Genomic DNA, 15852 nt, shown 5'->3' on the forward strand with positions numbered 1-15852 from the left:
AGATTAGACAGAGAATCACTCCAATCACAACTTGTAAAAAGTGTACGGGAAGTTTTCTTGGTGACACTGGCGCTCTGACACAGAGTGGACTAAAATAGAGGGGCAGCCAGAAATTTGAATCATTGCTAATGAAATAATGACTTTATTTGTTGTAATCATTGTAACTTTCACAGTTTTCAAAGGTCCTATAGACGCCCCACAAGCCCTGACGGCAGCTCAACAAACCCAAAAACCCCAAAAAGACCATGTGCCATTTGGTTATAATGGTCTTGATATTTTCACGGAAGTCTGTAAAATCATCTTGCTTAAAAGTTATTTTCAATCCTCTGTGGCTTTATCAAAGCAAGTTCAAGTCTGAGGAAAAGTTGTGACACACAACTACTGCTGTGAGCACAATCCACAAGAGACGATTTCGCGCTGCAGTGTTGTACAATTGGGTGCATTTTGTTAGTTCCTTTCCGACTGCTCCCTCTTTCAACAGCCACATCAGTTGCAGTCCTTCAGTTTTGCTCAGCTATTAAAGCAGCAACAAGGAACTTCAATATGTTGCTGACTCTGGTGGCCACAGTGGACAGAAGCAGTGTGAAAACCTTGTGTCTTAAGTTCTTGGCTGTGTCCGAAATCACTTACTACTGTACCCACTATATAAAGGACTATATAGTCAGTATAGCTGTCCAAATGTACAGTGAGATTTATTATATCCAACGTTGCATCATGAAAAGTGGCGTACAACCAATGATCACAAACCAGGCACTATTAACCCATCATGCAATGTGCTAGAGGGAGGAAATTACGCAAGTGGTGTTCGAAAGTGTTTTTTTATTTGACCGACGAACTCATTATATAGTCCTCTGTACAGGTCTCCCTAGATAGTAAGTATGGAGCAGTGAATGAGTGGGGGATTCTGCAGACAACCCTCGATCTGGCTGGAGTTAACTCGCTTTAAAGCGAGGAAAAGAAAGACTTTCACAGCTGTTGGCAGAGTGCATGAAGGTAACGAATCTAGAATATACGGCTATGTAAGACCAATAACTGTAATATGATCATGGTGAAATAAAGTTTGTTTTAGTAACACCACACTAACTGTTGCTGTTGTACATCATGGGCAGCTGATAATTCATCTTATTGTACATCACAGCTATACATGTAGTCAAAGCTCCCCAAACATGGTCACTTTAAAAGGATGTTAAGAGGATAAATAGAGCTCTGTAAATAGAACAAATTCACTCGGGGATAACTGTGAGCTGACACACACACTTCTTGGCAGTTTGCATCATTGTGAGATTAATTAATTCCATGATGATGAACACGCTTGTTGTGACTGTCAAGCATTCTCTGCAACAGTGGCAGATGAGGACGCTGGCAAAATCATAGGCGTGCAAAGCAACAAAGGACAACTCCAGCTGTACTGTAATATGTTTAGACTGCAGTTTTTGTCATTTCACTACCTGCCACTTAATGCTCTTAGCATTGTCATCTCAGTGTCTCGTTTAACTTCTCACCTTCATAGAAGCCATCATCATCCATGTTTCCGTACACGTACAGATACTTTCCAGCCACAAGGGGGAGTTCTGCTTCAGGATGCTCATTTGGTCCATCATATGGGTTATAACTGAGAGGAGAAACATGCTCTTTTAATTTTCACCAAAGCAGTGAAGAATCTGTCAGTTAGTAAACTCAAGAATATATGTAACATGCATTTAGACATACAAAAAAAAAATCTTCCACTGACATGGTTTTCCAGCAATTAATGTGAAAACAGCCTTCTAGTTTCAGACTCTGCACAGACATCAGGCAAAAACACATTTTTAAACAGTCTCCTCATTCACCTGTAGCGGGCAGTGCAAAGGCGGACCTGGCCTGTGTAGCGAGGCTTGGACCTAGGTGTTGGGCTGGCCTCATCCTCCATCTATACAGTGACAACAGAACTATTCATAATTAAGATTCAACCAAAGAGTAAGCAGTGTAAGTTTGATGAGTTAAACATGTGATGAAATGTATGGTGTCAGTCAGACACACCTCTGAGGGGGTCAGCTGTCGAGGGCTGTTGGGGCGGTCCGTTGTCACGGTGCTGGATTTGACAGACAGCAGTTCTGGTCTTTCTCTGTCTCCAGTCTGTGGTGTGCAGGGCAAGAACTGGGAGATCAGTAGCGGCGTATTTGCCGCGCTCTCATCGCCTGGGAGACATTGATTTCCATAGCAAATAAAGAGCAACTGTCAATCCTTCTGCACCGATTTGCTGCTCATTGCACAGCTATTGATCTCCTGTTGAAGCGAGTGTACGGCAAATGCTGTTCATGGCAAAGGCCATTCCACCTCCATCAACACCTCACATCTGCAATGCATTTGTCTTTAAATACCACACCCGTCCTCCTTTTCCTTGAAAGGAAATGCAAGAAATCCAAAGTACAAAACTGCAGTTCTGAGAGGGCGAACATTTGAATTCCTTGAGGAAATTAAAGAAAGTCAACAACATGGATCCACTGTATCAGAGGGTTCTTGTGGTTTGTGAGTGAGTATTATTATGCATTAGCACAAACGCATCAGTAAGTTCCCCCTCTGTTTCAAGTGCAGGGAAAGATAAAACAGGATTTCCAGCACTTCAAAGACCTTTGGTCTGTGCCAGACTGTATAAATCTACATCGCTGATATGGCTGTATCTGCTGGCTCTGCAGGTTGCACTGTGTCTCGTTAGAATACTAATGTGTTAAACCACATTCATGTCATACATCAGGCCTGTGATCAATTAGGGGAGATATTGATCATGAATAACCAGTATTGCCATTAATGGTGTGTACCTCTGGTCAGGAGTGAGCTCATTCAGCTACTATGTGAGCTGTCTGGGGATTAGGTCACTCAGACTCTCCTTTCATACATAAGCCCTTTGATCACATGTAATTTGGTCGCTGGATGCTTTGATTCAGAGCGTCAAGAGTGAGTACATGTTGGACCCCACTGGTGTGGCCCATTTTACCCTGATTTTCTGAGAAATACTTTCTTACTTTCAGGGCTGCAACTAATGGTTATTTTTATTATTGATCAATCTGTTGATTATTTCTCAATTCATAGCTTAACAGTGAGTAGGAAATGCAGGGAAAATATCAGTCAGTGTTCCCGATAGCTCAAGATGACATTCTTAAATGTCTTATTTAATGATATCAAGTCAAGTCAATATCACCAAAAAAAAAGCCAGTTAATTAATTATAGAAATAGTTAGTGATTAACAGCTAATCTATTAATCGTTACAGCTTGTGTCATTGTATCACTTCCTTTGTGCTTCCTTGTCATTCAAATCCTGGAAACACCTTTCAATGTGTTGTGTAAATGCTCGAGCTGACAGATTTCTGGAAAACACACAGCTTCTTCCTAATTTTAAGACACCAGATTTTCTTTTGGTTTTTGTTTTTGTTTTGTTTTTTCATTTTTGGACTCAAGTAACTCAATCACTTGAGGCAAATAATCAAATTTCACACAGCTTCTTTTGGTGCCACAAAAAGCTTTATACAACTCTTTTGCACGCAGTTACACTAACTAAGACCACAATCAGCACCTAGTAAAGAAAATTAAATGTAATTCATTTATTGTAAGAAACTCTCAACAGAAACACTCCCACCACAATTACTATCAATACTGTAACAATAACATTAAGAATATAATTACAATTTGAATTTTTTTTATTTTCAATGTTCAGAACTTCTCAGAAGTTTGGACCACTGACCCACCTGTCTCTGGCTGGGGTTTTAATCCAAAGATGACTTGTGAGAGTTTCTTCTCTTGTGAGAGGGGCCTCTGGGATGTGGAGGTGGGCTTAATCTTCAGGATGTCCGCAGTCTCCGATTGCAAACGGAAATTCAGCAGCTCTTTGGACAGCTGTTGGTAGTGTTCACTCTGTGACCTGCATTGCTGCTCCAGGTCACGAACCTTGACCTTTGACAGATGATGAGGTTGGTAACGGCCGAGAGGAGGGAGTGAAGAGAAAAGGCGAGAGCAGGAGGTAAAGAGTGAATCACGAGAGAGCGCACAAAGCATTGGGTGTATTTCATCACATGTAATGTTCAGATATGAACTCCCTGAGGAAAAGCCCATGTTTCATATATTAATGCCGATCACCCGCAGAACAAATTAGAAAACGATCCCTAAAGAGTTTTTGAGCTTATATAGCAGCATGTTATATCAAAACCACGGCAGTCTAATCAAAGTGCATGGAAGTGCACTGCTGCAGCTGATATATAACACTCTGATAACAAAGTACTGCAAAGAGGATTATCAGACTTACAGTACAGACGTCATATCATAGATATCATATCAGAGAGAGTCAGGGAAGATGGACGGGGTGTACAGTGAGCACTGTGGTTTCTCAATCTCATTCAGTGCACATATGGATTCTCAATTTGCACAAAATACCCACTAAAGGCTCCGAAAAGCTTTAGCGAATCGCTGGAAATCCACACATTTGACTGACAGGAGGTGAAACTAATCAGGGAGAAAAAATAAATACCTGAAACATTTTGTCCTTATTGTTCTGTTCAGGCAAAAAAAAAGGAGGGAAACAGAAAGAAAGTAAAGAGAATGGAAAATGTCAAATAAAAAACATATTAAGAAGCGAAACATGAATAAATACCCTACCAATCAATGCAAATAGATGTGAAACAAAAGTAATTCACCAGCACATACAAAATGAAAGTAAAAGGTACTGAAAAGACAAATGCAGAATGATTGAGGTGTGTGGTCACAGAAAACAGACAGTGGAGTATTGTTTTCCATCGTGGTGAAGTGTGTTCGCCCATCAGTGTGGAGAAACAGGCCTGTGACAGAGGCTATATATTGAATCAATGGATTTGCAGGAAGAGAAGTAACTCCTTAAAAGCGGAGTTTCCATTTCTCCCACCGAACTCTTGATGTTTGTGTGAGCCAAACTCGGGCTGCTTGCTCAGTAAGAGCGTATTAAAGTGCTTCAGATGGATAATAACATGACCTCACTTGCACTCCACTCAAAGGAGTCCGCACACTATTGTCGGGACAAAAGGATTTAGAGTGAAATGAGGAAAATAATTTCAAGAAGATGAGCCGGTGACAAGCATCTTAAAGGCTGTGATGAAACACGGCAGGTCTGTGATTTGATCATAGGGAAATTTATAAAAGTATTCAAGGTCAGCGTGGCCGCGGGATTAATGGGATTAATGGGATTAATGGGATGTGATGGAAAAATTCTATGACATCTTGTACAACAACAGTACAGAAAACTTACAGGAAGAGAGGAGGAGAGGTAAAATTTAACTGCAAACAAGCTGAGCTACTGTTTGCTTTGAAAGTCTCTCACGTATGAGTCACAAACTGCTGAGGAGTATTGAGGAACCTACACAGTACTACAGCACATGCTCACTACCGGGCAGGAAGAAGTCAGAGTACTCTGCGTGGAATTTTAGTTTCAAACCCTAATTTATGCCACACCACCTGACCTGAGTGAGGTCAGAGGGCGTCCGCCAGCACCCTGCATCGATGCTCTTGCAGAACACTTCTTGACAAGTTTCTTGTGGATCCAGAGACATCGAAGGTTTTTAAGTCTCTGAGTTATCTATGAGGTTCTGCATACAATAATGTTTGGGTTTGCTTCGTCTTACTCAACCCTGAAACGCTCATTGTCTTGTGGACGTGTGTTGTTGTGCTTGATTAACATCTCTTTACTGATTTGGTTATGTTGATGCACCTGATCACACCTTTATCATTCTTACCAGAGCTACTCTGTATAATTGGTCATAATTGTGCACCATTACTGACAGTTCTTGTGTCATATGGTTGTAATTTTTGCATCTAAAAGACGTAACTCGTCGCTTTGTGGGATTGTTAGCAAAAGCATGTTTCTTTATTGGAGCACTTTTTTTGAAACAGCAGATCACTTTGAAACAGACACTGGAGGAAAAGAAGGGGGGAGAGGGAGATACTGTAAGAGACATAAAAAACAACATATTGAAACAAATAAGTATAATATTAAGGGAACGCAGGAGAGAAAACAAATGTTTTTTAAGGTTCTTTCAATGGACACTACTTTTTTAATTCCATGGGCAGATTTTTCCCTGCACAGCAAGAAAGCTCAGATCCATTAGTGTCCCAGTAAGCCCAACGGAACGCAGTCGTATTTCATTTCATCAAACACTTGTGCTTTGTCTGCAATGACAAATGTGTTCTGTGAAAAAGGTCTATTGTGTAAAAATATGAATGCACTATGCACATATACAGGATACAGTCTTTTTCACCCTTAGCCTTTGTTTTTGAATGTGAGTGTATAGGAAGGTTCAAACAAAGTGTTTATCTGCTCTAGAAAGCCGGTCTAGCGAATGAATCCTGAGGGAAGTAGCTTACCACTCGCAGTAATGAAAGCATGCCAAAGATCATATCATTAACAAACTAATTATCATAATTAGGGCTGTAGTTGGAGAAGAAATAAAACAAATATGGCCAATTTTGAAATAACTCAGTTAAGTTTCTTAATACACTGAAATCATCTTCACTGTAACAGCTGTAACAGACAGTGTGACTGTAGCAAGGCAGGTGGATTGTTAATTAAACACTGCAGTGTTATTGCAGTGTAAAGTGTAACTCAGTGTAACTATTATACTCTATTATATCATATATATATATATATATACTCTATACTGTTATACTCCAAATTGAATTGAAAAGTTTTAAATCATTATGCTTCTGTAGTTTGTGGGCTCAGATCTGATCTCGACCCAGCTGCGGCTTCTGTTCCTCTGGTGAAACTGGTTTTGAAAGTGTAAGTCAGTTGGTATGAAGCCTTGTCAGCCATGGAGTGAATGACAGGACCATACTGCACATTGCAACTCCTAACATATGTGTCACAATAATGATGATTGACAACGTTAGTCAAAATACCCCATATTACAAAATATTTTAGCAATTTGTCACTTCAAATTTACGTTTTATGCAAATATACAGTATATCAAAACATTTAAAAAGCCCAGTAAAAAGAACCAAATACCAAGGACATGACCTCGGTGTCGGCCATGGTAGCTCCGGGCCTGATTGCCCATCTGTCTAGCACTAGATGAAACATCCTGAGGATTCTTTTTTTTTCCCCCGGCTTGAAACGGATCCAAACCGTATTCATGAAAGGCAACACTGGGTAAAGACCTGTGTTTGTTCATGTTGTTGTACCTCTAACAGGTGTAGTGCTTCCCTCATGCTCATGGTCAGCTTGAACCCGAGCTTGCAGAGAACACACAGGAACACACAGTGACAGCTGACACTGTGATCACAGTCCATGAGGTAGAATAGACAGCACACAGCTGACACACTGTCAAGCCAATACCCTGGCAGAGGCCTCACTGGCTGATCACAGCACTGGGTACATGAAGAGATGCCTACTGTACTCCTGATGGCACAGCTCTGATGAACAGTTTATTTTGGGATATGTTGGCGTCTAAGTACTCGCTGATAGCACAAGTAAAAGCACAGTTTTCAACATTAAAAACCTCTTTGAGTCTGTTTGGCTGTTAAGCATTACTTACTGCTTCTGTTTGAAGAAACTCCAATGCAATTACAGGACAGCAGACTGAAAAACCTCACAGTTTTCTGAGCACGAATTCACTGTTCAGCTCTTTGATTGCCATATCAAAGCCTGAGTGGTCTTATCCAGTGGGTATTTTCAGAATATTTACACGAAGACTTTAAATTGGCTTTTTGTTTTATCCTTAATAATGCTGGAACAGGACAAAAATGAAACAAATTAAATGTTTAAAACTACATTCTTGCTCGTTAATCAATTAAAACTGTAGGCTCAAAAAATGTTGAACATCACAGTGATTAAATGATATAAGGCTAAAATTTGGGCCACACTTGGACGGAACCCCATTTCTTAAAATCCATGTGAGCCTTGTCATATGTGAATATTCATATCCAAATTTTGAAAGGTAAAACGTGCCATCAGCACACTGAAAGATGTTCAGAGGGTGTATAAATTTATCAACAACTAGAAAGGCAATGTTTTTAGTGGCAAGCTCTTCATCACGCTATCAAACGACATGAAGGGTGCTGCGAGCTGATAGTGCACTTTTAAGAAAATCCGCTGATTTCTGGACAGGCTTCTGAGGTGTTTATATTTTCTGATACAGTCGCAGTGATTCAGCAAAACTGGCAACTGAAACATCAATCACCAAACAAGAAGTTCAGAGTTTTCTCACTTATCTTATCACAAAACCAATCTTGTCAAAAGTATAAAAATAAATCTTTCATAGACCAATTATATACTCTGGCTTTATCCATATGTGCATACCTTTTGCAGTTGATTGATCTCCTTCTGCTTGATGTGAAGGGCCACCAAGGCTTGCTCATGCTCTATCTGCAGCTGCTGCTTCAGCTCTACAGCCTCATGCATATGCTGGGGAGAAACAGAGAGAGGGAGAGGACGTGGTTAGGTTGAAGGATGTTACTCAGAGATGGATCTGACAGTATCCCACAATCTTTCTCCATCGATGGTGACAAATTCAATATAGCTAGACCTCGAAAGCCTGAACAGTCAGGATATTGCTGTTGCTAACCCTGGCGCTGCAAGAAGGGTGTATTCTGCAGTATGCTGGCTACCACCCTGGCAACGAGCTTATGAGTTGAACCCAATCCACCTGAATGGCAATTAGCTGCAGGGAACTCTGCAGTCTGATGTTTGAGAGAAATAAATGCATACAACTTACAAACAATGATAATTAAAGGACTATTTTCACATATTTGGATTTGTTTTCATGCTAGGAGTTATTTTTATATGCCAAGTATGATGCTACTGCTAGCAGTACCTATGACCAACTCTGATGCTCAATCATATATTGTTGTTAAAAAGTCAAATACATAAGAATTAGCCACCTGTCGAATTCAAAAAATAGGGTCAGCATAACACCAGAGTAATACTGCTAACTGCTGCTCAGTGTATTCTGTTTATACATCTATGACTGTCACTGCTGTCAGTTTGTTGGCTCAGTTAGCCGTGTAGCTAGCCGAACAACCAGGGTGTTTTTCAGGCCTGGGGCTTGCTGTTTAGCATGCTTACTTATATAAAGATATATCTGCAACACAATACCTAGATGCCTTTCCCACAACATCAAAACTTTTTTGTTGATAATTTTTTTGCAAATTTTGGAAAGTTTGAAACTAAAATTCTTACATATTGCACCATTAATCGGTACAAAACCCGAAAAGTAAAAAAAGGTCAACATGAGGATATACAGGTTGTTATGTGCCTGACTGTTTCTTGGTCAGGAGCAGTTTTGTCATATATTCTTATAGCTAGATTTTGTGACGCTAAGCTAAGCAACCGTCTGCTGGCCGTACCCTCATAATAAGTGGACAGACGTTTCTCTAAAACTACTTCTCTAAACCCTGCTGGAAAAAAACAGCATAGACCAGCACCAACACACAACATATGCTGGTCTTGCTGGTGTTTTGGTGCTGGTTTTGGTGCTGGTCTATGCTGGTTTTTCCAGCAGGGAACTGCGGTTTTGCAACCTCAAGTAGTCAAGTGTTGGGTTCACTGCAGAAGTATGAACTTTGCTCTAAAGTATGAGCTTTTTATATCATTTGAATTGTACAGTATACCTATCAGTTGCAACTCCGGAGTGACTCAGACAAAGCTGTCACACATGGTCACCCACGCTGATCCCAAATCTACCCCTTCCCAAATTAGCCGAGTCATGACTATGTAGCATCTATCCAGTGAGTCATGACCAGCTGCCACATCTCCCAGAAACAGAGTTAAGGCCATAAGATGTTTCTGCAGGCTTAAAAAGAAAAGACAGCTTAGAAAAGCTCTGACATTCATCATTTTCTCTCTGTGTTCTCTCTCCTTGAAAAAAAAGAAAAGCCTCTTTACCTCCCGGAGTGGCTTCGAGGTGTCCTGAGCAGGCAGCCACTGCTTTGCATAATCAGAGAGAAGCTCTAAGCTGCAGAGGACCGGGCTGGCTGAGAGGCTGTCACTAGAGCCTTAGAGAAAACTATTTTTTTTAACCCTTGCACATTCAGAGAGGGCTTGATGAACTCACCTACATTTCATCAAAAACTGTGATGTGATGTCGAAACAGAAACTAAAGCAAGTCTTTCCTTCTGAGTGCTGCAGGGCGGGCGTATTTTCGTAGGCACAATTGCAGAACATAAGCTCTGTAGCAAACAATAGTTATTGGTTCTAACATATTCTTTCAGCAAGATAATCTTCAGAACCTTTATGATATTTTTAAGCGTAAATATAATTGCTTAATAAAAGGTGATAAGCTAACTACACCACAGTCGCATGAGTTTAACTTCACCAACACTAGACTACACTTTACTAAAAATTGATCAGTCTACAACTTCAGAAGCCTGAGTCAGAATATTTTGCAAGTAAAGTTGGATTAGTGAGTAGATTTAGTAGTTTCTGTGTAAGACGTGACGTTTATTGTAAGCAATGAGATTTGTGACTGCATCTAACCAAAAACCCATCCCAAACAACCTGTTGGTTGAATTTCCGAGTTTTAGGACTCTATTCCTATAGCACTCTATAGTGACAGGTGATTTTTACTGCTGGGCAGGCCTGTAGACATGAGACCTGGACCTAAATCAGACTTATTTAAACATCTATCCGTTCACAGGTTTGCAGATTACTGTCACATTTTTTTTCAAAAGCTGTACAAAGCCCTCTGTGGCTGAGCCGCTCCTCATGTGATGTGTGTCACTTGAGTTAGCATCCGTGGGGGCGGAAAACTTAAAGTTGAAGATGAAAGAAATCTAGAGATGTGAAATCTACCAGACCCCTGTAGCCTGCACCTCATCTCTGCCTAAGACTAGCAGCTACATTAGCTGCTCCTAGCCCTGTTTAGCTTAATGGATCGCCCTCTTCAATTATAATTGAAACAGGCCACTTGGAGCCACTACACATTTTCCTGTAATGCCAAGTTACACCTGCTTGACAGAAAGGTCTAGAATAAGAGGTGTTCATGCTGACTTGTGTCTTAATCCCTCCCGTAGAAATATGACAATCAACTAGATCATGTGACTGTGAAACAAAGCTCAACAGTTGATGTGTCTCATTAGTTTTGACTGCAGAACACAGAAAGAACACAGAAAATTAAGTCTGTCTTTTTTCTATTTCTTCATGTTGCGTTTCCTCCATCTCTGCTCCTCCACCCACATCGCCCTGTGTAATTTTCTCTAAATAGTCTCTTTGTCTTCATAATCAATACGCAATGAGAAAGTGACAAACCTCTCTTTGCTGTATTAGGCAGCAGGTCAGTTTCTCACATGGGTACATTTCTCTCTCAAATATCCTGACAAACAGACAATCGATAGGAGATGCAGGGAGGCGAAGATTTGTAATAAGGCTGCCTCTCAAGGAGCAGTGAGACTGTGTCTGATTACTATTGGCAGACCATAACACGATGAAAAAAGAGCTTCTCCGTGGAACCAATGACACTTCACCTTACGAGTGGCATCACTTTCCCTCTAAAGTTTCCTCAAAAGACAAACACATAGGAGAAGGAAATATTTCCAAAAAGAGGAAGCAAAAATCAGACCTGAAAAGCCTCCCAATCTCCCAAACTAGAGGTGAATGAGAAGATGAAGCATCGCTGGAGAAATGTAGCAGGATATGTGGCATGTCAGTGAAAAAGAGGAACGGTAGATTCAGTGGAAAAGGAAGATAAAAGATACAAGACTGGAATCACAGAGACATTTGCTCAGTCGTCCTCTCATCCAAAGCACAGGAGAGAAAAGTAAGAAACCATTCCAGTTTTATAGTATCAACCCCCCCGGACTAAATTTAGATTCATTTTTATAATCTAATCCATAACGGAAGGTAATTAAATCTCGTAAAGCGGCAAATTGAAATCTTTTGAATTGAACTCCTTTGATCAAGAAATCCAGAGAGTTTAGTTTCTTCAGGTAAAACTCAGTACAGTAAGCACTTACTGACAGATTTCAACCTCACTACTCAAAATTGCTTTCTGACATTATTAAGTTATCTGAAGCTAGCTGCATGCATTTCTTACTAGGAAGAATTTTCCAGACAACTACTACTACCACAACACTATTTAGTCTTTACAGGTAGGTGTTCTTCCTGCTGAGCTCTAGCCTTGCCGCACCATGTTGCTAGTACACTGAATATGATTTAGGAGAAAGACATTAAATTGTCATTCAGTGGGAAAACAGGGACGGGAATCAAACAAGTCGTCAGCGGGGCACAATTGATGTATCAATTCAAAGATCAAAAATCCAATATCATTGATACAATGTAAAAACATCAATATATCCTCATCTTTAAGGTATGCCTTTACTTTGAAATTCCCACGGCACATCTGTGTCACCGTGTCACTACAAACAGGGCTAGTATAACAAGCAGCCAAAGAATAAATCAGCAGTGTGGAAATATCTTGGATAAAAGAGGGGTGAACAGACAAAAGACATGTCATATGTATACTAGAATGGCACTCAGTAGAGCGCATAGCTCCACCAAGGCCCAACAGTCCCCTTTTGTACTCACTAATACTGTAGATACCAGCCACCTAAAAATGCCTTTAAATTAGCAAAGATTTCCTGGATCCATCCATTTATCCAGATCCACACCAAAAGTTAATGGGGTCTGTTCTGGGCTGCGACACATCCTCAATCCAAGTTTTTGGGAAATCCATAGAGTAGTTTCTTGTGTAATCTTGCTGCCACACCAACTGACCAACCAACCAACAAACAACCGGACACCGAAGGAGATGCGCTGACTAAAGCCAATGCTGAGTAAGAAAAGGGTTTTTTTAAAAATGCATGTAATTGCTATGATTGAAGGAAAAGTCTACTAGCTGTTATGTGAATGTATACAGTGTAAGATGCTGCAAGTATAAACTAATAATCCAAACAAGAATACCAGATTTGTCTTTAAAATTCTTATTGAGCTGAATTTCATACTTTTGTTAAATGTTCTTGTTGTTAAGCCTTTAAGATACCAGCAAATTTTGCATCATTGTCAAAAGAATTGATACACTATATAATGTTGTGATGAAATCTCTATCTTGCACCCCTGGATCTGGAACTTGGAATAACATGAAATAGATACTATTGTGGAGGGAGCAGATACTGAAAGACAGAAATAGAAGGATGAAGGGAAAGACTAGAACCTGCTCACCTTTAGAACCTGTTCCAGGTTCTCCACTTTGCCCTGGAGATGGCTCCTCTGCTGCTGGGCCTCGTCTCTCTCCTGGCTCACTTCGGCAATGGTCTGTTTCAGCTGGTCATAATCTGATCTCACCTACGTGAATAGACAGACGTCGCATGCAAAGGAGGGAAGAAGAGGGAAAAGATAAAGTGAGCAGTAGTAGGGTTAGCAACATGGATAATTAACATGAATACAAAAGAACATATAGAACAAACAGAAAAACAGAGCCGAGTGAGGGGAGACCATTTATTTTCCTCCGTGTTATTCGAAGAGTTTCAGGATGAAACCACTACTCTGTTTTATTTTTAAAAAGAGGAAAACAAGCATGCAATTTTCATGAGGTTTGTTCTTGCACCAGACCTACTTCTTACATTTATGAATAGAGGCTGGGTTGGTATTTTTTTATTTATTTTTTTTTTTTTTTTGGCTGGAGGGTTGATTGGGAGTTCACAGTCTGAGGAGAAATTAATCAGCACATTTCCATTTAGCCTTGATGAGACAGAGCTGCTGACTTGAGCGTTCTGCCTCTCGTCTCTTCATCAGTCAGAGGCCTTGAGCTAAGCCGGTTCCTCTAAAGGTGGCCTCGAAGGATGGAGCAGAAGCATCCCTCAGCCACACACCAATCATCTCATTAACTAACATAACAGACGAGCACATAAAAGATAAACTCGTTAATTCGTTTTGGGGAATTTATGACTGCAGCTGAGTTGGAGGCTCTAGTGCATTCTGAGCTACAGTATATCATGTGGCACAAGGCAGCGTGTTTATTATCATTAGACTATAAATACAATACTACATTCTGTTTAGAGAGCACAAAGATGATTTATATGATATATGAAATCAGTTCAAGTAAGTAAAAAAAAGTAACACAATGCAAGTGAATAAAATCAATTATCTAAAAAAGTGGTCTGGTCATAAAACCATGTCGTAGTATTTCAGATGTCTCTTACAGATACATATTATTTCCTTAGCTGTGCTTTTTAATTCCAAATTTTAGGTTATATTCAAATATTTCTTAAAAGGGGTCAAGGTTAATACAGCCTGACTCATCACCGGGGCTAATCTGTATAGAGGCGGCCACAATAGCATGAACAGTGAATCCAAATTGAGGCAGTACTGAATGTCATTAAAATGTTAATTCAAAGCTTTTATTCAGGTTTTTTTGAATAAACCGGATTGTCTGTCATCAGACTTTTACATCATCACCCGAAAAAAAATAAAAAATCCTTGAACAAAGTCCTCAATTGAATAAAGTGATTCATCAGAATATGTAGAGTATGTATGAGTCATTTTGACTGACTCAACCTTCATAAATGAATTTAACATCGACATCTTTCTACAGCCGTTGTGTTTTTAAAAGTGATGACGTTGTGCTTTGACGTATCATTATAGAGTACATTGATGACAAGTAATGAAACCATTGGAGCTTAGATTTGCTCCCTAGACCTCCCTTTCACTATGCCAATTTGTCTTCCACTAGGCACGAAGTCTCGCAGGAAAAGAAAGGCCAACATGTGAATCGAGTCAGGCTGGCAGCCTGGCACCATTTCTATCTGCTTTCACATCTCTATTAAATTAATAAACTCACATATGTCCTGTGTTGTTGGTAGTTGTTACTCTGAGGAGAACAGAAGGATCCGACTGTCTTTGCAACAGCAGTGCCAACAATAATACCACTTGGAAACGCTAGGGGGGAGAATGTTGTCTGTTTCTTTAAACTAACTTACTAGAATACTGTTGGATTGTTGTGGCTGTATAAATGTAATTTATGGTGCAGTTAGATTGCTGCTCGACCACCCCAAGGAATTGTATTACATCTAACTTCTTTTAATTGACTTTCAGACATTGAAATGCTGTGGACTTGTTGGAAATGCTTGGATCCAACGAGTCAGAAACAATCCTATGCAGCCATCACTGGAATCTCATACTAGATAATACTACTACTACTCATATGCAACTCTGCAGAAATACCAGATTTAAACAGAATGAATAGATATGCTAAAAAAAAATAAAGAAGTACAGCCCTTCAAATACTGAGAATTCGAACATCAACATTATAAAATACGCTTCGAACTGTTCAGTAGTATTCGGTAATAAACACTATGATTTTGAGTCAAAACAAATTAATTTTCTTTCAAACCACCAGAGATAAAGTTAATTCTCTTGAACTCTGACTCTGAATTTATTTTCTGCCAAACAATATCACTCTTCCTCTCTCACACTCAGGTTCTGCTTTCTCCTCTATCCTTTTCTTTCATTTCTTCACTCTCCCCCTATACACAGGCCACTGCATGTCATCTTTGCCCTTACGAGTCACTCACACCTCATTCATCCTGTACATCTGGCGGGACTGGACACACTTTTGCCCCGCTTCCCTTTCATCTCCGTGCCCACCTTGTCGGTGCACAGATGGCATCTTTTTGTGTGGCACGGTGGAGCAAAAAGCTCCGAGCTGAGTCCCTGGACACGTGTCAAATCTGCCCCCTCTGTGAGAGTCACTATTAGCGCCAGAGTAGCTAATCGCCTACCATCACAGACTGTCTCCGTCTGGGCTTGTGTGCGTGTTTATGTGTGCTTGTGTGGAGTGGGAGACTGGCTGACTGTGCCAGCAAATACACAAGGAGAGCAACGGCACATGTACGCATTTCAACATAAAGAGGAGGCGACACATGATA

At 40.2% G+C, this 15852-nt stretch overlaps 1 protein-coding gene across 9 annotated transcripts in view; it reads right to left on the minus strand.

Moving 5' to 3' along the window:
• The window catches only part of rimbp2a (RIMS binding protein 2a), a 74466-nt gene that overhangs the window by 19634 nt on the left and 38980 nt on the right, over positions 1 to 15852 (minus strand). For all 9 annotated transcript variants that reach the window (XM_030435520.1, XM_030435529.1, XM_030435523.1 and 6 more), the window contains 6 exons: positions 13148 to 13270; positions 8294 to 8398; positions 3723 to 3927; positions 2020 to 2177; positions 1830 to 1909; positions 1503 to 1612 (listed from right to left, as the gene is read on the minus strand). In XM_030435520.1, the coding sequence (XP_030291380.1) occupies positions 1503 to 1612; positions 1830 to 1909; positions 2020 to 2177; positions 3723 to 3927; positions 8294 to 8398; positions 13148 to 13270 (781 nt within the window). The remainder of the gene's footprint in view (positions 1 to 1502; positions 1613 to 1829; positions 1910 to 2019; positions 2178 to 3722; positions 3928 to 8293; positions 8399 to 13147; positions 13271 to 15852) is intronic.

Source organism: Sparus aurata, chromosome 12 (genome assembly GCF_900880675.1).
Source record: "Sparus aurata chromosome 12, fSpaAur1.1, whole genome shotgun sequence".
Classification (NCBI taxonomy): domain Eukaryota; kingdom Metazoa; phylum Chordata; class Actinopteri; order Spariformes; family Sparidae; genus Sparus; species Sparus aurata.